Source organism: Tyto alba, unplaced genomic scaffold, assembly GCF_018691265.1.
Source record: "Tyto alba isolate M040663 unplaced genomic scaffold, T.alba_DEE_v4.0 Super-Scaffold_10, whole genome shotgun sequence".
Classification (NCBI taxonomy): Eukaryota; Metazoa; Chordata; class Aves; order Strigiformes; family Tytonidae; genus Tyto; species Tyto alba.
The window spans coordinates 20,131,184-20,155,109 of record NW_024881262.1 but is presented as its reverse complement, the minus strand read 5'-3'; the positions used below and the strand labels follow the sequence as shown (position 1 = coordinate 20,155,109).

Here is a 23,926-nt window from a genome sequence, read left to right as displayed (position 1 = left end):
AATTATGCTTTCTCTCTGGAGTTTTACATTATTAACATGAAAATGATCCCACTTTGCCCTAAGAAGATCAAAAATATTATTAAAGATGTGCTGCACCTGCAGCTTATTACCATGCAGTCCATGAAAAGTAGTAAATCTTACAATGTTTAGACTAGGAGTATGGAGGAAAAAAAGACTAGGAAAGAAAGATTCTCTAACTGGAAACATGGACATAACAGTATAGGCCTATGCTACACTTACCAGCATGGAAGTGAAAAGATGGGTGTCAAGCAAGGCTACCCTTAAGTTTGACTTTGTGTTGCTAGATGCTTCCCCCTCCACAACCCACGTTATTGGGGAGAAACGAATCCCCCAACACTGCAAGCACATCCATAAATATTTACCCCTAAAGCAGTAAGATTCCATGAAAGCATAAGGTTATAGACCTATGAATTCCTTTAAATTGGGGAACACTGTAGATTATTTTTCAGATAAGGATCTGAGCTGAAACCAACAGCTACTATTTCTGCAATACTTAACAATATTGACCATAATGAAGGATTCTTCTGAACATAAGATTAAACAACAGCTTATAAATCAAGTTGAAGGGACTCAGTTCTTTTACTGGTCACGGCTCTGGGGACTCTGAACTTGATTACATATGTCAACTTCTTGTCAGTCAGCACTGTGACACTGTATGAGGGCTGGAGGATAACAACAAAGACTGTGGCTTTATAGGAGTTAATAATACAATGTGTCATTACCATTGCGAGAGCAGACCTGATGCCTGGCCAGAGGAGTTTGAACCTTTAAGGGTTCCATTATTCTGGGTGGCCTGAACAAACTTAAAAGCAGCAGCAATTTTCCTGTTAAGAGAAAATAACTGTTAATGTGTTATGGAATGTGACATTGATTTTGCCATGCCTCTGAACAATAAATACAGGCCTGACAAAACCTGCCATGGAGCATAAACTGGTTCATCTGGTGACTTTTCATTTTTCCATAGTATGACATATAGACAAGTTCACGGTCGTAACATTAAATTAAAAATGAAACATCAACTGAGAGAAAGTGTGCATTTCACATTTCACAGCTGGAACACGATCTCATGCTTTTTCAGAGAGTGGATAGAGACAGAAGATGATGGTTTTTTGTTTTTTTATTGCTGTGGAACATTCATCTATGCCCATTAAAACTATTTTATCCATTATATGAATGGAAATACAGTGTTCAAGTTCCTTTGTTTGGCATATGCACAGAAATATGGTTGAGAATGGCCCAGTATTTTGGGTTATAAATGCAATAGTAGTTATCATATCATCACATGCAATTCATCTACACCAGGTATGTACTCAGATGTCCAGAACATCACAATAACATAAATTGCATAAAAGAAAAAATGAAACATACACTGGCTTCAGTATGTCAGACAGATGCTTTCAGAAGAAAACTGATAGATATACTGTTAACTTCATTTAAGCCTAATTTAATGTAGTAACATAAAAATACCATAACATGCAGTCTATAACTAGAGAATTACCTTACAATATTGCGTTTTCCTAGATATCTGAAATTTTGCAGACAAACCCTGAAAGATAAAACAACGTATTTTATGTCTATTAATGGCTTCCTAATTATGAAAAAATGCTGAATCTTAGTGCCTCAAAGAGAACTGTGGCATATGCACCTCCTAGTAAGCAAACAGAATAGAATGCAGCAGTTCCCTGCCCAGGGATGCACAAGATGTGGTGCCACTTTCCAAACCCTTGTTTGCTTTTTCCTTGGTTGAAGATTCCTGCTTGGTGAGGAGGCAAAGACAAAGAGTTGGCTGCAAAAACATTGCTTCTTCACCAGCTGAAGTTAAATAACTTGCATTTCACTTACAAGACAGTGAGGAAGTTCTGAAAACAGCTACCTGCATGGATTCCGCAGACATGCATAGGTTGGATTGAGTAAACCACTCTGGAGATGTGAAAAGCAGGTAATCCTACATTACATGGATTTTCTTATGGTTTGGAAATTTTGGGGAGCTAAATACTTTTAGTTTCTCGAGAGAAGAATAGAAGCTCAACCCCAATTGAAAATCTCTTTTAGGAGGCACACCCAAAGCATTATGCCTCCTGTTCATGGAAATGACCAACATATTGGAGGATATGGATTTTATTAGTAAAATCTCATTATGACACTGGAAGATTATGGCAAAATAATCTAAGATACAAGAGCTATCTCAGCCTGTATCACTAGGTGGACAAACCCAAAGAGAAATTATTTGCAGCAGTTTATTCTGGAATATCAGCATTTAACATAAAATCAACCAACCACAATATGAACTTACTCTAAAATGCTGAAAAAGTCTGTTATTTCTGAGAACGGTGCTCGCAACCAGTAGGAAATCAGTGCGTCTAAAGGGAGATATTAAAACATATTATGTAGCTGTTACAGGCAATTAAACTTCATTCAAAGCCTGTAAAATACAGTGATAATTATTCTAATGTAATGTTTGTTTGGGTTCATCATTCACAATATTTTACAACAACATAAATTAGGTAGTGAGTGAAAATTTTCTTACCTTCTGAAATGGTTTTCATAATGTGAAGGAAACACATAAGAAGGCTTCTAGTTTCAGCTTGATCCAACTTGTCAAAACGAAGGGTTGATCCAATCAAAGACAAAGGTCTCATGATCTGTGGAACAGGCAGCAAAGGGCCTTGTTATGTATAGTGATAGGTTTCCACCTCTAGTAACTGTTTTCAACATTTGCACATGTACCTTTTCACACGTGTCAGTTCTCTCACTGTTTTTTTCATTGGTACTTGGGTTAGATTCAAGACTTGCTAAGGAAGCTCTGGAGTCAGCATGGTTTGCTGCAGAGATAGCTATTGATGAAAAGGCTGTAAATGAAAGTCATAGCAAACATGCTAAACTAAAACATTTATGGATACAAAAACTAACAAGAAGAATGGAAAACAGAAAACGTGTCACATGCTGGATTGACACCAGTGCTTTGAAATTACAATAGCAAAGCTATTGATGGGTATGTTTAGTACTGAAAACATGCAACAAGTTGAAGTAAAATGATTCAGTTTGCCATTGTTCATGGCACTAAAATAGCTTGTTGCATTCCATTAGGCTTGACCTAAAGCCACAAAAATCAGTGGAAAGATGCCCATGCACTTCCCTGAATTCTTAAATGGGGTTTGGTCGAAGTGAGCAAAGTTGTGTTTTCACCCTTTCATTAAGCCTGGAAAAACAAAGAATACTTGCCTCCAAGAGACTTCAGGAGTTTTCAGAAGAAACCTTGGAACTATTCTTAATTGAGGCAGAGACTACAAGAATGAACTCAGGCACAGGGATTTGTGAGAGCCTGAATACAGGCATTGTTCCAAAGCAGGAGAGTAAGTGAAGCAGTGGAAGAAGAGCAGCTTCACGAGAGAAATAAAAATAAATCTAAAAACACCCAAAGGGAAGAGAAACATTGCATACCATGTTTCGCTGAATATCATACAAAATTGGTTAATGATATCCTCAATGAATACTAAGCAGAAAGCACGATGGATTGAGATACACAGAAATCTACCTGTATGCGTGTTCAATCTGTTATTTATACCTGCTATAGAGTTCAGAACATCTTTGGAAAAGGATGTGTCCACAGAGTTTGCATGTTTCATTGCTGTCTGGCTCTGAAATCCTCCAGTTGTGCTCAAGTCATCTCTAGATCCCTGTATTTTGAAAGAAACAGAACAAACTCCAGTAAATTATATCACTCATAACTTTCATAATGACAGCACACCTGATAGGCTTTTCTTAAGACACTGAGCTTGAAAACCTACTTTCAGTTGTTAAGACACTACAGACTTAAAAGATCGAGGCTTCCCATAATATGTTGAATAGTTACCTGCCGTATGAACCCTCTCGTAGTTGAAGCTGTAAAGGACAAATAAATCTAACTGTGTTTGTTTCTTAAACACTAGCACAGCATCAGGAAAGGAGCATTAACAGTGGTTAGCAATGATGAGATGAAACAGGCTCATTTGCTGGAAGGACTGAAAGACACAACACCCCTGCAGAAATCTATTTCTAGTTTTTAAAGCAGGGCTATGACCATGACACATTTAATCTTTTAAGAAATAAACAAACGTGCTCCTCCACACGCAGTTTATACAGACATTTTCTATGGTGGTAAAGCTGTTTTATGATGTTTCTGTACCCCTGCCCTCCTTCCACTACTTGTATACATTCCCTCTGCCTCCTGGTACAGTTCACGGTCCCTCTGTGGTACCAGTGAAACTGCTTGGGGGCCCATGACGTAACCCTGCAAGGAATCTGTGGGCAATGGAAGTCTTTCTTAGCACAATGTCTTCCAGCCACCTGCCAAGGGACCTGCCTGAGGCACCAGGGCAGACGCACCAGACAGACTGGCTGGGGCTGCGAACCTCTGACTTTGAGTTTCCAGCCCCAGGACAGCCAGTGTCCTGGGTCTCTTCCAGACCCACAGTCTGTACCCAGCTGGTACAGACTCCCAGGGCCCCACAGGTGCTCTGTAACTTGAAACCTTCCAAATTAAACATTGCGGGTTTAAACAAGTCAGCATTTTCAGGACTGCATTTCATTAGCTAGTTTGTGACCAGCATAAACTTGGACTTCTTCCCACCAGATTGACTGAGTCAGACCTCAGTTCAATAGTTGCAGTGTTCTGAAAAATCACACGAATTACCTGATTGGAAGTATTGATATTGAAAAGGAACATATCCTTCATGTAAATCCTTGGCATATTGTCCAAAAGCATTCCATAAAGTGGCATGTACAGGTTTGCTATTTGTGCTTGCTTTGCCTAGGAAATAAAAGATAAAACATAATCCTGAAGAAACTAAATATCTTATAGTAATGGCTAAGGAAATTTCATATATGTTTAGCTACTGTATGAACAAAAAAATAAAAAAGAATAAACAGTTTCTTTACCGGCTCTGCATATCGATCATCAAATGAATGTTTTGCCATTAAGTTTTTAAGCACAGCCAAAGCTAAGTGCCTAATATCCTGGTCTTCTTGCAAGGCAAAACCAACCTCCCGCAGCAGGACACCAATTAGAAAATGTTTACGGCAAAATTCATTGGTCAGTGTGTACTCTGGAATATCTTGGAACAGAATGGAGAAGAATGCTTAGATTAATATATAGGTTGAATACCCTCCTCCCCATTTTCCAAAATTTCAGTAACTTTTAATGATTGAATCCCTTGATTTCCTGATTTGACTGCCCTCTTCTGCTCCCTCACTTGCTAGAATGAATTAATCTAATATTATTATTTCTCAAAATCATGCAGCTTTTACAATTTAATAATAAAAGGCAGTTTATATACACATTCCCGTATGAGAATCTCAAATGTTTTGCACATAACAAGACTATTCACTTTGAGGCACAGAGTCCAAATTGTTCCCATATTCTAGCTAGAAGATTTCTAGACCACAGAGATCCAGACTAATTCCACTTTTGAAAATGGTAAATAAATTTTGCCTAAATTTCTCACAGTTCAGAGGCAACCGTCAAAGTAGATCTTAAAGCTCTTGATACACAATTCTGCTTACTTCTTATGCAGTCATTTTTTTTCATACCTGATGTTCGATATTCCTGTGTTGATTCTGAAGGAGTCACAGGGTCTTCATTTTTCATAAATATAAAAGAAAAACAGGCAAAAATAATGCAGGGTTTTTTACTTATTAAGTGTAAAAAATATATTTGCTTTGTATCTTTTTTTTTTTTTTTTTTTTTTAATTTGACTTAAATTTGAATTAAACAGCTTCTACTGTTAAAGAAAGCCATGAGTGTCAGACCTGAACTCACTTTTTGGTGCTGAAAAATGAAGCAAAAAGGAAACAAGGGGCCATAGTTTGAGAGATGCTGCATAAAGACCTGATTCTGCCTTCCACTGGAAGGTACCTTCCACCCTCAGCAACTTAAAGGACCACATCACAAGTGAACTCTCCAGGGCCCACGGAAAACTGTCAGAACTGGGAATTGTGCCCATGGCTGAAATCCCAGCGCCTTTGAAACCAATAGGAAAAGCACCCAGTACTGGGTATTGGACACAAAGTTAGCTTCAAAATAACAGATTTCAGTGCATGAGATGCAATGCACGGTGGCTGCTGGCTGTGGGGCATGGGCAGGGTGGATTCACTCCTGTGGTAGAGCACAAGCAAAACCTGTTCATGTCCCTCTGCAAAACATGGGTTACACACAGTATCCCCGGCCTTGAGAAGCAGCTCAGGGGGTATTACTAACCGATTCTGAAATGGGCCTCTCTTGTGTCACTGCCCCAGGGTGCGGTATGGGGTGACCATGTAAAGTATGGGCTTGCCAGAGGCCAAGAAAGTAGATGCGCTTGGGAGAAAGGGGTTACTGCATGGGACGTGCCCGCCAGTCCTAGAGATGCTCTGGAGGCAGAAGTACCCACAGGCTGTTATCTGAGAGATGGGTGTTTCCAAACTGCTGCTGCATGTCCCGTTCAGATCTTTCCCACAAAGGAGGGGCTGTTGCATGGACAGGTCAAACTCCCAACAGCAGCAGGAAAGACTGTTCCCAAATAGCTGAGTTTCATAATGCCCTTATCACTGACTCAGCTTCTTCCCCTTCCTGCTATACGTGTTCAACCCCCTCCCTAGCTCACCACCTCCCAAGGCTACTGCAACTTTAGTAATTATTCCTCACAAATAGCCCAGTTCATTCACCTCAAAACTTCCAGTGGAAGAGTCACCTCCCACCCACTAACTGGGCTGTCAGGGGTAGTATTTATTTACAGGCACACTGAAATCATGTTATTTTTATCACACTGCTTAAATACCATACCTGAAAAGCCATTTGGGGCTTCTGTTCCTGATGTGCAGACATGATACTTCAGAGGGTTAATTGTTATCTGCTCTTTGAACCTCCCAATAATTCACAGTTGTACAGAAACCCTTTTTGGGGTGGTAACTTACCAGGAATGTTTGAAGACCGTATGGGCAGGCACAGAGGGATAAAGTGCTCATGGTGACAGACTTCTTGGAGAAAGTCAAATTTGAACTGATGTAAAGTCTGAAAATCACAACAGGTGATGGCTCAGTACACATTAAAACAGGGAAAATGGTAAGACAGAGCTGCATTACTACTGCTCTTTACCTCAAAATTCATACTCACCGCCAACAATGAAACCTTATGGCTTGTTACGACAAGCTACACAAATAATACACATTTGGGTTTTGTCTCTGTTATCAAACAAACTTGTCACAGTCACACAAGCTTTTTGGATTCCTCAACTATGATTTTTCATTGTACTGATGAATACAAGCTTGATCCAAGCTAAATATTTAAGGTATGTTTAAGGCTACATTGGGTCTTTTGGTGGTATACGCTATAGCATATAAATATAGTGAAGTATCATCTCCAGTTCACATACATTTGGGACCATTATAAATATTATGCCTTTCTCTTTTTTTTTGTTTGTTTCCCTTTTTTTTTTTTTTTTTTTTTTTTCTTTTTTTTCCTTTTCTTTTTCTTCTTTTTCTGATCAACCAAATAAGAGTTTCAGCCACACAGGCCAGATCCAGGACTTATCAATAGTGGTGAAAACTTCCTCTACTGATGCCAGTGAGTTCTAGCTCTGAGGGATTTGGGTATTATATAATGTTGGTATTATTTCCTTAATATCACACTCCCAAGAAGCCAGCCATGATCTTTTCTGGAGCCTTGCAACTATGAATATAGTGACAATGATGTGTCACTAAGATATAAAGGTAATACGTGACATCCAGAAATAAATTTTTATTTCCATCTTCTCAGCTCACTGTTCACAGTGGCAGAAACAGTCATCCAGGCCTACCAGTATGACATTGCATCGATTGAGGACAAGCATTTGCCCTAACATTAGAAAGTACTTGTAAAGGTCTTTTATTCACCCTGTGTTTAAGTCTGTCAGTCTCTAAAACAAAATTTTAGTATTTCTGCTGCCACCATCAGGCTAGGATACCTGGAACATGCACTTTTCAGTCTACTGAGTAGTGGATGGTGGGAAGTTTTTCCCTGAAATGTTTTATTGCACTGTAGTACCTCATAAGAAATACAGATGGACATGTGACTCAGGGTCTAATGGCAAATAAAGAAATAAAGCACCTGAAATGTGTTTCCCAAGAGGAAATGTGACATTATGAGGGAACACAACAATGAACTGAATTTTAATGAGGTATTTCAACTTATGAATAAATACTTCTCAAAACAATATTTAAATGTCAAAATATGGAATACTGTGATACTTGTGTGGAACAGACATTATGGTGCTTCATTAACAACTGAAATAAATTCAAACTGCCATGTTGTAGACTGATATACCCACAAACTATTTATTCAAGCAGCAATATACACCGTTAAATTTTCTGAAGAGAGAAGTCAGATTGCAGTATCATCTTTTTGACACATAAGCAATCCAGTTAAAGAAACAAAAGACACATGGAAAGAAATCCTACAGCACATTTAAATGACCAACTCTTGCTTAAGTGTCTGACTAAGAATGCAAACACTGCAAGGCCTCTCTCCTTGAGGTCAGAAATCTCTGATTTTATTTTGTGGCTACTGTTTTCAATTGCTGCAAAGTCTGTTCCAGTAGTACATCTGTCTCAGCTCCGCAGTGGTTCTGCTTCCACGCACCCTGGCAGCTGGCTCTGGGGGGATGCTGAGTGGCTGGCAATGTGCACACACGGACTGCCAAGGAGGTGCCAAGTTCTGCTCTGCACACTGACTAATCTCAGGCTTTGCCACTGGCCATTAATTGGCTTTTTTAATTAAACATCTGTTTCTGTGGTTGAATGTATTTAGGGAAGTTTGAAATGTGGAAACAATTTTCAGATTGCATAATATTATATACAGAATTATAGACTTCAGGCTATGACAATACTGAGAGACTCCATTCTACATCTGTTCCAGAGATTAGGTGAAAGACCCAAGTGCAGCATGAAGTTGGATTTAGTAAAAAGCAAAACAGACCTGGAGTAACCGCACTCATTACCTACAAACGCTCAGATCACCACTAAAGAATTATAAAAAGTTAATGGACAAAAGTTTTGTAAGCTTTTTTGGGAAAGATGAGTTACTCAAAGTGTGTATCTTGAATACAGTCTGTTATCTATCATATATGCTCTGGTATGGTAGCTCAGAAACTCAGTCATGGAAGAGAAAAAGCCTGTGACTCATCCTGATGGAAGAATAAAGGAATCAAGCTGAATAATTTGGGGACCTCTTGCAGTTTGAAATTTATTGTTTGCACTGTATCACTGACTATTACAGGTATTAAGGAAGAAATTCAGGCTGCAGGGAATTTTCCTCATAGCAAGCACAAACTAATTTGGAGTGGACTGGCTTTCTTGCATCATCAATGAGGCAAGAGCATACCATTCATTCAAAGTAGCTGAGATGTTACATTCTCACTTGAGTTTACAGAATGTTAACTTGTTCATATGCTTTTACTTTAATCTCCTCAAAGAAAATTACTGCCAATTGCTGCTGATATTTATAGACGAAACCACAAGTGTCCTCTCCAAAGAAGTGAAGCTTAAATTCAGCTTTCTGCATGCTTTAGTCTGAGCAGTCTTTGCAGCGTCTGTTCTCGCGGGGCTTGGTGACCAGTTCTTTGGACACAGCTATTTACTCCCAGAAAGGGGTTAGATGGCTCAAAACCAAAAGGTTTTAAACATATATTTACTGTAAATGTTTTCACTGATTTGAGTTCTGAGCACAGTGAAGCCATGGAATAATAAGTAATAAATAGTTTCAATATAAAAGTATTTTACTAATGAGCCACTTTGACAAAAACAAAATCAAGCAACAAAAATCAAAACTATACCTTGCTATCTCCTGTTCCAAACATACTTATATAATTGTTGACCATCTTGAACACAAATCCGCGATCCATAAATGTAAAACAGCGCTAAGAAAGGAGGAAAAAAGAATGATTATTTTATAGCCAAAAAAGCAGTACATGGCCTCACTTACCTGGCTGTTTGCGTTGCATCACCTATAAACTTGAATCATTTGTGCAAGTGAAGTTAGTCTTGCAGCAGAGCAAGGAAAACCAGGGAACTGGTGAATCTGGCTCAATTTTAAAATTTATTTTCAGTAATAATAAACTGATCAAACTTTTCATTTTCTCTGTGTCTACAGTCTAAAATAACTATCACAGTGTACAGTGCAGTAGGAGAAAGCTTATCTAATGAAAGTCATTCCTGTACTGCAACGCTCAATCATTAGAGGTGGTACATGATGGAAGCTGACCTGAATATCTCCTTCAGTGACAGAGCAATGACTCTTGAGGAATAAATCCAGCCACAGTACTCACTGTCTATGAGCTACATTATCTCTTTGGGAGCAAATATGCCACTACACTGCGATGAGAATAGTGCTCTTGCTGACTTATGGGCTAAAGAGCCAGAAGATGTAAAGGCTTTTCAGGGCCTTAGTGCTACAGTTACTGGCATTTTTCCCTTGCAGAGTCAGCCTACCAGATAGGGAATGCAACCTTGAATTCCTCTCTTCTCTGTTGTTTGTGAACTCTACAGAACCAGTGAGGCCCCGAATATTCTGACACATAGCATTCAAAAAAGGCTGCTGCAATCCCATCCTGGAGAAAGCCATCTCGTCTCTAACCTCTGTAATTCTTTCTGGGAGACTAGATTAGAACAGAAATTAAAACACAGCCATATGCCATATCATATAACATAAAATTACTGTATTGCCAGTTTAGCTGAGTAACACACAAAAATAGCATGCAAATCTGCAACACCTCCACAGGTGCAACACCACGCAACTACTGACTAAGCGCCTCCATCTATGCTCCTGCCTCAAACCAGCATCGTCTTCCAAATGATGTAACACTACGGACAGATACAGCTTAACATCAGGGCTTCCATATGGTATCATCAGCAGAGGCCAACACAGCAGACAGCAAATTTAGCTTTTATTTCACCTATATATGAAAGAGGAAAAATCCACTTTTTTCCTTATAATCTCACAGGAACATTTTATTGCTAGAATATGGCTCTCTCCTAATGTTGTGCTTCAATCTGTCATAAAATATTTGAGCCTGGGTTTCAGTGTGTACTATATACAGTGTTCCGTAGGTCACTATGTACATCATTCCATTAACAGAAAGCTGTGTGCATGTGTCCAGTTTAAATCTAGATTAAGTATGTGACCACACAATTTATTGAATGGCCATTTTCCCATGCTCCAGAGATAATTCTCTGCTGGGAAAATAAAAATGATTGAGAAATATTAGGACAAAACCATAAAATGCAATGCCTTTTAGTGACTTTTCCAAAGCATGCATGTATTTTATTATATTTGATAAATGAAAGGGCATTACAGAGTAAAAAAGGCAGGTTACAGTACTTCACATAATACTTGCAATTTGTTTATTCTGGTTTGTAAAAGCTGCCCACTCTGGTTGTGATTAAGAAATATTAATCCACTCACAGTAATTCAGAGCTATTATATTTAAAGAAAATATACCAGCTCAACTGTAACTGCAGTTTAATTCCTTATCAAATTTTTACTCATTTGAATATAATGTAAGAATCTGCAAAATTTGAGATCTTGGGCTTTTTCAGAGAATATATATAAATTAATCAGAATTGCTTTAAAGCAGACTTAGATAAAGCTTTTGCATTCTCAAAGATGGAAGGGCATAGAAAAACTGAACTATAGGTCAAGGCTAAACTTGGAAATTGAGCCATCATTCACTCAGAATTGTTTTTATCCCATTTGACTAGACTAGAACAGTCTCAAGTTTGCATTAAGTATGGGGAAGTAAGTGCATATGCTGTAATGACAGAACATCTCACCTTGAGGAATTTGGCAGCGCTGTAGTTTGCATTCCTGGTTTCTTCAAGAGCATCTTTGTACTTCCAAACAACATGGTCTGCTAAGACCATCACAAGTGTATCCAGCTCAGTTTGAAATGATTCTGGAAACCTCTGAGTTCGAGAAACCTAATCAGGGAATAGGTTATCACTTGAGAGTGTACACTCTTGCACGTTAAACCTGAAAATACATTCAGGCCAAGAATAAAGACAATAAAACACAGGTCATTCAACACAGAAGAAAAGTATTCCTAGAGTTCCATGGATCTATTCTGAGTATAAACCCCAAAAGGAAGAATCTGGTCCATAGGAAAGTGGGAGATCTTATCCTCAGATTCCAGCACAAGTACACCAAGAGCATGTTTGATAATCAGGCAGAAAAGAGGTCAAATCACTGATCTCCATCTATTTAAGGTTTGCTCAAAGCAAAGTAGAGTTTCTAGATCATTTATTTGCTGTCTGGCATAATGACCTGTTGGGTAACCAGCAGAAATTAGAGAATTCTCATTCCATTTTAACCCATCTATTACAAAGCTGATGCAGCTCTATTTTTGGCCCACCAGAACAAGTTTGAGCCTAGCAGGTGATATAATGTTTTTGTGGGAAAAAACAATATTCTACAAAGTCTAACAGCATTTCTTTTTTTGAGCAGTCAAGAAGGAAAGTCCAGGTATGTGTATTTCCCAGGATTTTACATTTTATATTTTCCCTAAGAGACTGATTGCCTAGTTAATTGAGATCACATATATACTTACCTTTGTTTTGTTTGTATCAACCAAGTGCTGCGCCATTGATTTTAAGATAACTGCAAAGAAGAACCAGGAATGCTGTTTGAAAGAAGGAAAAAAGAGATAAGGAAAAATGATTATCTGAGAAATACTTTACATTGTATTACTATTCCTTATAGATGGATTGCATTTCTCAATAATGCACAATGATAAAATATACATGACAAAGAAATGAAACAGCTTAAGTGCCATGTATGTGAGTAACATTGGATCATGTCCTTAAGAGAGCTGAAGCCATTTCAGGCACTTTGTCACTGTGGCTCTGTGCAATAAGGAGCCCACAAACACCACTCCTACCATCCTTCCATTCCTTCTGAGCACTGTCTTCATTGTTTGCAGGTAACTGGCAGAGAACCTCAGCGAACAGAAGACGAGAATAAACTGCTTTGTTAATTCCAGCAGATTGGTAATTTGGCCTAGAGTAACGGTACTTGTTTAAAAGATAAACAGAGCGGGTTTTCAAATACCATTTGTAATAGTGAACAGGTAGGGTTCATGTTAATGTCTGTATCCTCATGCATCTCAGGAGATACACGAAACAAATAAACCTAAAAAACTTACAAATTGCAACAAAAACACTAAGCCCCACAACAAACCCAACCACATGTACTTTTGTATGGCCCAGGTCTCCTTCAAGCCAGCTTTTCTGCTTTTTTCAGCCTGTTTTTGCTATTCCAGTGGCTCAGCACAGGAAATCGGAACTGGTTTACTCTAAACAGTTGAACATATTTTTGCCACTCAGAAATCCTGAGCTGGACTGGCTAGCTCTTATACTATAACTGACAGGCTCAGTGATGGGGCTTGCACATGTATGAATTTCTTAGACCTGGTACATCATGAGAAACCTCAGGAAACCTCAATCATTCTCATTTTGGTCACTGTCAATCCAAGACAGAAGCCGAAAACAGATAGAAATGTCCTACTTACAGATGAATATTCTCCCTGCATCTTCCAAAATAAAAATTAAAACAAAGTATCCTAATTCAAGCTATCATTCACCTTCAAAACCTGTTTCACTGTTACTTGGTCATTTAACTTCAGAAGACCAGTCATATTCTTGGCCAGCTCCTCATGAACAGTCCTTTCTTCAAATGATTTGGTCCTGAACACATACTGAAGAAAGGAAAAATAAAAATTATCAAAATATTCATTAAAACAATTCTAAAAAACCTCAGCAGGTGAAGATAAATTATTTATACACCACTAACAGCTGATAATCTTTGCCGTCAAAATATACCGACTGAACAATACATTCACATAAAATTCCCCTAGCAGTTAACAGCACAACACTGCTCAAAAAAAATTCCAGTTTTAATCACAACTCCCTTTTGATTTCAGCTTAATGTGAACCAAGAGGAATTTCTGCTTAAAATCAGTGCTACGATTTATTTTTTTCAACGGGCCATATGATCCTGGCATCTCTAAACTGTCTTTCAAGCCATTTGCCAGGGGCAAAAAATAATAGGCAAGCAGAGGAAGTATGGAGGGTTTTTCACCCACCTAGTCAGGGCTACCTTTCACTTGCTCCTTTCTTCCTGTGGCAACAGCTAGTCAGAGCTGGCAACTACTCTTCATTCTGAAAGGCGTAGAGCACCCTCTGGGACTGACAGAAGGGGAAAACTATACCCCTTTTAGAAATCAAGCCCTCAAGAAAGGAATTTATCTACCAAGTTGCTCAGAATTCATAAATCTAGTATGAGTTTTATTCAACATTTTAAACTAATAATTTGGTACTGGCATCCATTACCCCTTCCCTACAGCAAGAGCTCTGCCAGTGCATCGGCTGGGATGAAATACCTTTTCAGTTCAGCCAGCTAGGTAAAAGAAAAGAGCATCACTTGAAACTATCTTATTAATAGTCAGCCTTGTTTGCAAAGCAGATACCATAAGCTTCTCCCTGTGCAGTTTGACACTTCTGGGTCCAGTTATTTAAGTCAGAGTAATTGCACATTTTTTTTGTATCTGAGTGACTCACAATTCTCAACTTACTCCCAGAACAGCATTTCTAAAGTAGGCATTCATTTCCTTACAGATGGATAAAAGAGATTAACAGATATTTGCTTCTGACTGCTGCTGGAAATGGGAAAACAAGCTAAATGGATTTTTGGCATGGCCTAATAATCACCTGTTATTTGAAAGATATTTAGCTGCAATAGGTGTCTATTGCAATTTTGAAAAGCTATTGAGTAGAAGAGGTGTTAATACCTATTTAATTAACTACATTTAAATGTTACATAGGCTATTTATTTTGGAGACTGAACAGTTCTGCTGGTCATCAGCAGAGTTCCTCTGTGCTTAACTCTGAGTACTTGAGGCTAAAATTTGACTACTATGATGCTGAGAAGCATCACCCGTAAACACATACTTTCATGAGGTATGAAAATAAATCCGTATCATGGAAATATCAACCAACAGTTGTCAACACAGAAATTAAAACAGGTTTCACATTTAGTAACATAACTCCTACCATATTTTTGTTGTTTTACCCATGAACATTGTCAAGTTTCAGAGTTCATCGGGAATGTATTTGCTTTCAATTTATTCCTAAAGTTAATTAAAAAAAAATCAACTCCCCCCCCAACTTATGTCACATCTATTATTCATAATCTACAAATTGAATGTACATTATGAAAACTACTTGTTGCCCAGTGAATCAGAATATCATTACAACCAGAAGCCCATCCAGACATTTGCCACTCATGGCTTCTTTCCATGACTATGGGGGATCTCTCATTGCTGTCATGACTTCCATTAGTTCTGTCACCACCGAGCCAGAGCAGGCCAAGAGACAAAGGCAATATCCACTTCAGTTCTTCTAACAACCTGCAATTCTCATCTATGCTGCTATTTGAAATACACTAATATGTTAATAGACATAAAACTCAAAAATATTACAACTTACTCATTACTGATTCATCTAGTATGACTAGAACAAAATTTTCCAGCCCTCCCCCACGCAATTAAAAGGGAGAGAAAAAAAATAAAGGCAAGTGAAGGGGAAAAAAAAGTGTAGCACCCTTAAATTAGGTTCATTTGTCTATTAATTTTTCTGTCCATGCCAGTAACAGCAGTTAATGTATTCTTCTACTTAAAACCTGCTTCTTCATAAAATTCTCAGCTTATAAAGCTGTTACACAAATTACTATTGATGAGATACTTGCTGGCCAATAGCATTATTCATACTCATTTAATGGATATTCAATTGATACAGATAACAAGGAAATCATCTTTAAAGAGGCCACTCCTTTGGCTTTTTAAGCAAAACCATCATTTGCCTAGAACCAAACTCCATACACAGAACATATCCATATATATTCTATATGTACCCTCTTCTTCAAAACAATAATGAATGAAAAAAGCTGAGTAAACAAGGAACACTTTGTTGAGAATCTGAACTCCACAGATGAGAAAAGAATTTATGTACAGTATCACATGCAAAGACACAGGATCTTGGAACTAAAATCATGAATTAGGAAAATAATCAAAAGCTTAGTTAAAAAGCTATAGCTTCCTCAGAAACTTGCAGCCATCTTGCAATCCTGAAGAGCACCCATAAGTACCTCTTCCATAAAAAACTACCACTTGCAGATCCTTTTCAACTACTGTGATAGCAACCCTCTACATGGATAATACAGACGGCCAGATATTTTGAAGTGATAAATCTCATCACAGTCAAGAGGAATGCTGAAAACTGTGAGCAAACTACATTATATGTGTTTTATTGGTTTCATTTTCTTTCATCTATTTATCTCCCTCTTTCCTCCTCTCAAATCCTGCAACATGGGAAATTCTGAGTTTAACACTGTTTCATAAAGATTGATGCTAAGCCTACGCTTCTAGAAGCTCAGTGGAATTCCATTTGCACTTGGGGTCTTCTAAAATGTAAGGTCTAGTCATCATCCAACTATGGGGAGTTGTCCCTCCCACATCCCACTACCCTTTAAGAATGCACTGCAGCTTTCTCCTCCTGTGCTTGCTCAACCTGGGGTCCTATGGAAAGAAAGCTGCACCATGCAGAGGAAACACGAGCAGCCCTTTGTGTTCCTCAATGGAGTAAGGGTGTGAGCCAGAATACAGCCGAGTTTGGTGGAGAAGGACCCTCCACAGAGTGTCCCTGCTCTCCAGGATGCCCTTAAAGCACAGAAATACAGCATAATTTGTTCAAGGTGACACAAAAAAACTTAAGGCAGAGGAGGAGAATTGACTCAGCCTCTTCCAAATCTTACATTAGTTTCCTAACCAGTCACCCAGCCTGCTAGTGTTGGAAAGCTGTGACACAAATGCAGAGAAAGCTACAAACAATTACAGCTAAGAGTAAACAGGAAAAAACCCACAAAACCCAGAACTCTCCACATAAAATAGTTAACAGCATAACAGCAATCATACCATCACATAAGAATTGATGCAGTTGCCTAGTTGTTCTTCATGGCATTTAGCAACAATGTTATTAAGAACCCTGCAAGAGAGGAAAAAAAAAAAAAAAAAAAAAAAAAAAAAAAAAAAAAAAAAAGAGCTGTTATGTCATAAGACAGAGAAAGTCTATCTAATGCATTACATTGTTCTGTTACTGTAATCTCATTTAAAACAGCCCATGAGGGATGTGATCCAAATGATATACAGCATGTGCAGAAACTGTCCCACTGGGAAAAAACAGTCACTCCTCGGGCCCTGCACTTGCATGGATTGTGCTGTTATACATGCATTTGTCTAACAGAATGCACCCTGTGTTCATTATTATATCTACTGACATAACATAAGAAAACTATTAACTAACTAAAGCTTATACAGATCTTTTAATGATTAGAATAAGAAATAAGAAAAATTAGGTTAACGAAACAGACAGGCAAGAGCCTCTTTCTCTGAGAATGCTACTTGACAAGTTCTCTCAGATCTTGGTAATTCTGTAAAGCTCTGATACTTTGCTCATGACAGCACTGTAAATCAAAGACAAACACAAGCCCAGGTTCAAGCCCGAGCACGTCCCCCTCCTGCACTGTTTGCCCATAACCTTGGACTCAGCCTCAGCCAAAGTGACTGAGTGCTCAGGAACAAAAGGCCGAACACAGCACCCTCTCGTTACTGTACAGCAGGGAGAGGCAGGACACTTGGAGCAACCATAGATGATCTGAGCTTCTGCAGATCAGCTTGGTAATCAGCAACATGGAAGAAAATTGCCTGGTTCATGCTGGCAACATCTCACAGCTCGAGCTTCTATTAACAGCAGAGATGGCACTAGAGACCAAATGTTTCAACAGTGTTTCAGCAAAGTTTTGTCTTCGATTTGTACCTGGGTCATCTTTGAGATCACCCTCTTTCAGAAAACAGAAGTCGGAGCAAGAAGTCTTCTTCAACTTAACCATAAGATTTCATCTTGATTATTGGGATCTCATTTTTTCAGGATACTTCATATAGAAAAGACTCTGCAATTTTATAATCCTACTTTTATGTTAAAAGAATGGGGAGGACACAGTTCATGATTCTCACATGTCAAAAAAATAGTGAACCGTATCTCAAATTCAAGGCTATGCATAATAACAGTATGACTAAAATGGATTATTAATTTGCCTGTGACTGTGGTCTACATACAAGTAGTTATTTTGACTAGCTTGGTGATTTGAATGTTTATTGCCAATCCTTATTATTGGATTCAAATTTGTAATTCTTTTAAGTCAGTATTTTTCATATATCTCATTGCTTGCTGTTAGTAGGAGAAGTAAAACTTGTGGCAAAACACAAAATCTATGACAAAATTAGTTGTGTCCATTCCGATCCTTCAGCCTTTATTCTGATTTGAAATTGAAATGAGTTCTGGCAAAGACGAGACAAAGAAATGATGACATGACTGGGCTCCCAGACAAGTAAATAACCATGAGAGAGTATAAAAGGAATAATGTTTTCTCCCCAACACATAAGCCAATCTATGCTCTCACTCTGTTGTTGTTGCTTTTGATATGTTCAACACAAACTGCTTCAAGCTATTCAGAACAAAATACAATGTGTGTATATATAGGACACATCAATGAATGGCACACACACCAGACGTGCATATTCCCTTTGACATCAACTCTATGAGCACAAAAGCTACCACACATACAAGAAAAACACTGAGAATCCTTCTTTTCTTTTTTTTTTTTTGGCCAGGTGGATATATAGTAAAAAAGTGAAACATGAAAAAATTAACATCCTTCCATTTTTCCATCTAATCATTAAAACTTCTTTAAACAGCTGCTTCTTCTATAGCATTTATTTTCTGAACAGTTAACCGACAGTGAAATTCTACCCTGGGACACAATTCCTCATTCTCTATATCTAGCCTTAACATCAGTTGATTTATTGGCCATAAAGGGGTCCTGAACAAAGGTCTGCCTGCCTCTCTCCCTTTGAAAACAGTATGCAGTGATGAAATCACGTATGTTTATAAGGAAAGGTTCTTCTCAGTCTAATGCCTAGGTGTGGTAAAACTGGACTTTGCAAGGTGCTGTGATCCTTTGATAAAGGATATTGAAACTCTAGCTTTCCAAGGTTAAGATGAGAAATTCTGCTTCCTTGCTCCTTTAACATTTCCTAATTAATCTTTCTTCAGGAACTAATCCTGAAGAAAAATCTGTAGAAAGAAAGAAAATATACTGACAGCAGATTAGTCTAACAGGGTTGCTGAGGACAGTTGTAATTTTTTCCTACTAGTTGTATCGTAGTCCTCATGTTTAGTTACTGGCAAAAGTACAACAACAACACAACTATGACCAAATGAAAATGCAATGCAACTTTCTGCCCTCGTGCAGAGACCAAGGATAACCTCTCCGGTATTGTTTTTTCCTGCTGCCCTGATTAACAGCATCAATAAAGACAATTTCACTACGTGAGGGGTGAGAGACTCAGCAAATCATTCCATCTGTTTGCCTGCTTACTGGAAAATACTTCCATTGCTCTTCAGTTATTGCTGATATACTCTAATTAAAAAATGACCCAGAACAGTGTGACCTGGTTGTTTGACTCTGCACTGGATGTGGCAAGATGCTAAGCTCTTCCTATGCTGAACTCCACATCCTCAGACCCAAACATAGACCAAAATTAATATTCAGCTTTGTTAGGAAGCACTTAGCTCCTTAAGAATGAGACCTTTATGTACAATTGCCTCAGGGTACAGAGACACGTCCACCATGGTCAATGATTTCCTAGGTGGTACCACAGTCAGCCACATAATACCATGCTCTTCCATGCATTATTTGCAGAGCCCTGTGTTAAGGGGGAAGCAGGCATTCTCACCTACTAAAGTCTAAATGTCAGTCAGCCTTTGTAAGAGCAGCTACAATTGGACTACCACCTACACTTGCATTCTAGGCTGAATTCTTTTCCCCATAGAGATAATACTCAGATACCTGGTCACAGCTGTTGTAACTTCGTCATCACTGTTTTGCACCAAAACCCAGAAGAGTTGATTCAGGACTACAGGAAGAAAATTCATAATTACATGGATCTTCTCAATCCTCAGCAAATTCTGTAGCGGATGTAAGAAAGAAAATGAGATATTTCCAATACGAGCAATGAAAGCTGATTACAGCAGGTAAAATGCCATGCAGCCACTGGTGTAATAGCAGTAGGAAAACAGGACAACTAATTAGAGGACCGGTTCCCCATGGAGTTTGTTTTAAATATGACCATCAACATAACGGTAAGGTGAAAAAAAAAGAGAAAGAAAAAAAGGAGAGAGACCAAACCCAATTTTCATATTTTGCTATGGATATATATAAGCGCAATAAAACAATTTAATTACTATTTTCAAGACACGCATTTCCTAGTGTTTTTAGGAAAATTTATTCTTTATATGCAGAGACCAGATAAACTGAACTTGTTGTGACTAAAATACTTATGTTAAAAGCACATTGGTAAAAAGTAGTATTAACACTCTAACCTGACTGGACTGACATTATATTACATTTTCTGAACAAGGAGGATATTGAGCTTTTAATTAAAAAAAAAAAAAATGGAATTCCTCCTAGTTTTTCATTTCAGTAATTTTCAAATAACTCCAGAATTTCTTCAAAGGTATTAGTGATTTATAAATAAAAGCAAAATACTCTGGGGAAAATTACATATTCCCTGGTTATATTGCATAGTTGGTCCCTTGTGGCATACAACATTGTCTCTTTTTACTAGTAAAATTATTGAAATCTTTTTAAAAGGTAAACTACAAACAGCAAATAAAGAACAGTGCAATTCTAGTAGTTTAGGTAACTGACCAACTGTCTAGAATGTTGTGAAGCTTTTATGGATTCCTAAATTTTGTTCAGTATGCTCAATGGCTTCCCAAAAATTAACAGTTATCAACTTCATTCTGTAGAGGTATAACCTCTAATAACAATGCTGCTTTGATTTTTGAAAACATGCCCTAATAATTTCTATAAATCAAGACAGTATTTAAAAAAAAAAAGCAACCTCTTTCAGGTCGACCTGCATCTATCAACAAAAGTAGCAGCCACCTTTAAGGACTTGCACAGAAAACTGCTGTGATTTTTTGGAACTTACTGTTTGCTTATTAAAGCAAAAATCTCTTCCCAGACAGCTTTATAAAATCTGATTAAGTTACACTCAAACAGGAAAACATTAACAACAAAGGAAAGGAGGAAAGCACCTACATGATGGTAACATCTAGACCCCAAAACACGTGTTAGGTTTTACAGACTGCTAAAGGGAAAAATAAATAAAAGCCATATATACAATGTGTTAGAACTAGGACTGTGGAACAGTGTCACAGCTACCCTTCAGTCTTCTTGCTTATCTTCCTGGTAAAGTTCAGTAAGCAGACTGCAAAGCAAGAACTCTGAATTTCCCTATTCATGAACAGGTAAAGAATCATGGTCCTACATTTACCTGCTGCTCTTCTAATTCGCTTGTTATACTCCTCCTTTCTCACAGCTTTTGACTTCTACTGAACACAATCACATTTAATGCCTTTCTTGCTTATTTGTTTCATATCTGCACATAGGGTATGTTCCTTCTGATTTCAGAACTTGACAGGCAACAAGCACCCTTGATTTATACATGCAAAATACCCTACACAGCCCTTCGGATAGCAGCCAGGTTTTTACAGTGAAAATACGAACAACCAAGTAGGAGGTAAGCATACAGTGTATGTAAGGACTAGCAGGATTACTGCAGCTCTACTGGCTACAGCTCCTTTTCCTGGATATTCCTAAAGTAACAAAGCAACATTACACCATCCTTTAACAGGATTCAAGGCTTGGCATAGGATGGATTATCAGACTTGATGAGGCAGATGCAACCATGCTCTAAATGAGAAGGGATGGGAGACAGTTCTGTGACCAGTAATGCATCTGTCACATCAAGTAAGACTAACTGGAGTTGTCATGGACAACTGCTATGGCCTTCTGGTAAGTCTATGCCGTGTTTAGAATCATGCAGTGATGGATCAGTTGAGAGAAAGGTCTAAATACAATTTTATAGCATAGTCCACACTGCAGGTTACTTTACCTTACAAGAATTGATAAAGTTTGAGGTAGGAGGCTGGGATAGATCCTTTTCCCTTTCTTGGCACTGATGGAAAAAGTTATTCAGGTATGGATCCTAAAATTTTAAACATTCATATTAATGTATGTTACAGAAATGATTAGAATTCAGCTCCATAAACTGGTAACAGCAATCACCCATCTTGTGACAAGTCACACTTGGTCCCTATTGCCTTAGGCATAAGACACAGAAAGACAGATCAACTTATTTAGCCCAACCCATTGGCCAGAACAGGTTGCTATATTCAAATTATTTCTAGGCGCTTTGATGACTCTTTTTTCAGTGTTGTGAGCAATTAATTTTTTCTTCACAATCTAAGGAATTTCAATGGCCAGTTTTTTTTTTTTTTCCCTTGGTACTTGCAATTCATTTTCTATTTAAACTAATATTCCATGATTTTTCTGTTGCTATAATATTGAATAATTTATGTATTTCCTTAAAGTGTGCATTCCATCATTGTCATCTTGCCCTTTTACATTCAAATAACCTTTAAATGTTAGAGAAATAAATTCATACAAGATTTTAAAACATCTTTCAGATATTTCTTGATACTTTTTGTTTGTAAGCAGGTAACAGAGCTAAGAGGAAATTTGGCTTACCTGAGTATTTACTGTCGATACAACAAAAGTAGAGACTTTGAAAAGTGGTTTCCCACTATCTACCCATTTTACATCACAGCCAATCTGCTGTTAAGACAAAAACAAAAACATTTTTCCACTTATTTCATACTTATTCAAGTCTGTATCAAATTTTAACTGCCTACCTTTGCATATGCACGTGCACGAACTGTGCTCGCTACTGGGCTTTCACAACCACAGAATTATTGCAATACAAACCCACTTTTCAGCACAAGCCCAAGAAGTTTATAATTCTAGGGACCAGATCACTTCCCCATCCCGTCCTCATGACAATAGTAAAACAAACACAGGGAGGCAGAAATGATCCAAACTGGACAGGATCAGTGGGAAAATATGATATCACACCACAAAACTGGAGGATGAATTGTGATCGTGGATCATGTCTACTGGAGAATGAATGTCATATAGCCTGAGTCTGTGAAAAGAGTTCGTTTTGACCACTCTCATTCACGTTTTGGAGAAGTTAGGTATAATATTGTTGAATACACAGTTACAAAATATACTTTTTCTGTATACACCTGTGCATCAGCAACATATGACTCAGCCCAGTGGTACATACATTAGTTGATATGCTCACAGATATTCTAAAATAGACACCTAATTTATCATTTAGACTTCCAGGTAAGTGCAAATGCAAATAAATGCTCTGCACAATTTGAATAATATGAAAGTATGAATTAATACCTTTCCACTAGTTGGTTCTTGAAGACTCAAGTAATTGGGAGGCAGACTGCTTGCCACTGGCACGTTGTGTTCTTGGGAAGCTAACTGGGCATCTTTCAACAAAGGAAGCCATGCGTATCCCACTGTGTACAAGAACAAATCGATATGACTCTGGAAAAACAAGCTTCTCAAGTTCAAAGGAAGACAATAATATCCAGCCAGAAATTCTGCAATCCTTATTTGAATGTACATCATTTATATTTATAATTGAAAGTAATTCTACTACAGGTACCTGGTGTTTCCAGAGCCTCTTTCTTTTTGGCATTAGCTTTTGCATTTATGTCACAGGTGACATGATAAAATGAAAACAGAATGTGGTGTTTCTTATGGAGTTGAGTGGGAAGTTCAATTTTCACCTGAAATGTAAAATGTTACACCTCACTTTAGTTT

General features: G+C 37.9%; 1 protein-coding gene across 11 annotated transcripts in view; it reads right to left on the bottom strand.

Moving 5' to 3' along the window:
• Positions 1 to 23,926, bottom strand: part of DOCK10 (dedicator of cytokinesis 10) — a 159,004-nt gene that overhangs the window by 27,138 nt on the left and 107,940 nt on the right. For 10 of the 11 annotated variants that reach the window (XM_033005484.2, XM_033005477.2, XM_033005479.2 and 7 more), the window contains 20 exons: positions 23,769 to 23,892; positions 23,498 to 23,619; positions 22,775 to 22,861; positions 22,140 to 22,232; positions 20,027 to 20,145; positions 17,034 to 17,103; positions 13,647 to 13,760; positions 12,615 to 12,686; positions 11,842 to 11,988; positions 9,846 to 9,929; positions 6,952 to 7,048; positions 5,590 to 5,634; positions 4,939 to 5,114; positions 4,694 to 4,810; positions 3,587 to 3,698; positions 2,749 to 2,870; positions 2,549 to 2,663; positions 2,315 to 2,381; positions 1,520 to 1,567; positions 744 to 845 (listed from right to left, as the gene is read on the bottom strand). In XM_033005484.2, the coding sequence (XP_032861375.2) occupies positions 744 to 845; positions 1,520 to 1,567; positions 2,315 to 2,381; positions 2,549 to 2,663; positions 2,749 to 2,870; positions 3,587 to 3,698; positions 4,694 to 4,810; positions 4,939 to 5,114; positions 5,590 to 5,634; positions 6,952 to 7,048; positions 9,846 to 9,929; positions 11,842 to 11,988; positions 12,615 to 12,686; positions 13,647 to 13,760; positions 17,034 to 17,103; positions 20,027 to 20,145; positions 22,140 to 22,232; positions 22,775 to 22,861; positions 23,498 to 23,619; positions 23,769 to 23,892 (2,033 nt within the window). The remainder of the gene's footprint in view (positions 1 to 743; positions 846 to 1,519; positions 1,568 to 2,314; positions 2,382 to 2,548; positions 2,664 to 2,748; positions 2,871 to 3,586; positions 3,699 to 4,693; positions 4,811 to 4,938; positions 5,115 to 5,589; positions 5,635 to 6,951; positions 7,049 to 9,845; positions 9,930 to 11,841; positions 11,989 to 12,614; positions 12,687 to 13,646; positions 13,761 to 17,033; positions 17,104 to 20,026; positions 20,146 to 22,139; positions 22,233 to 22,774; positions 22,862 to 23,497; positions 23,620 to 23,768; positions 23,893 to 23,926) is intronic. The other variant, XM_033005480.2, reaches the window with a different exon arrangement.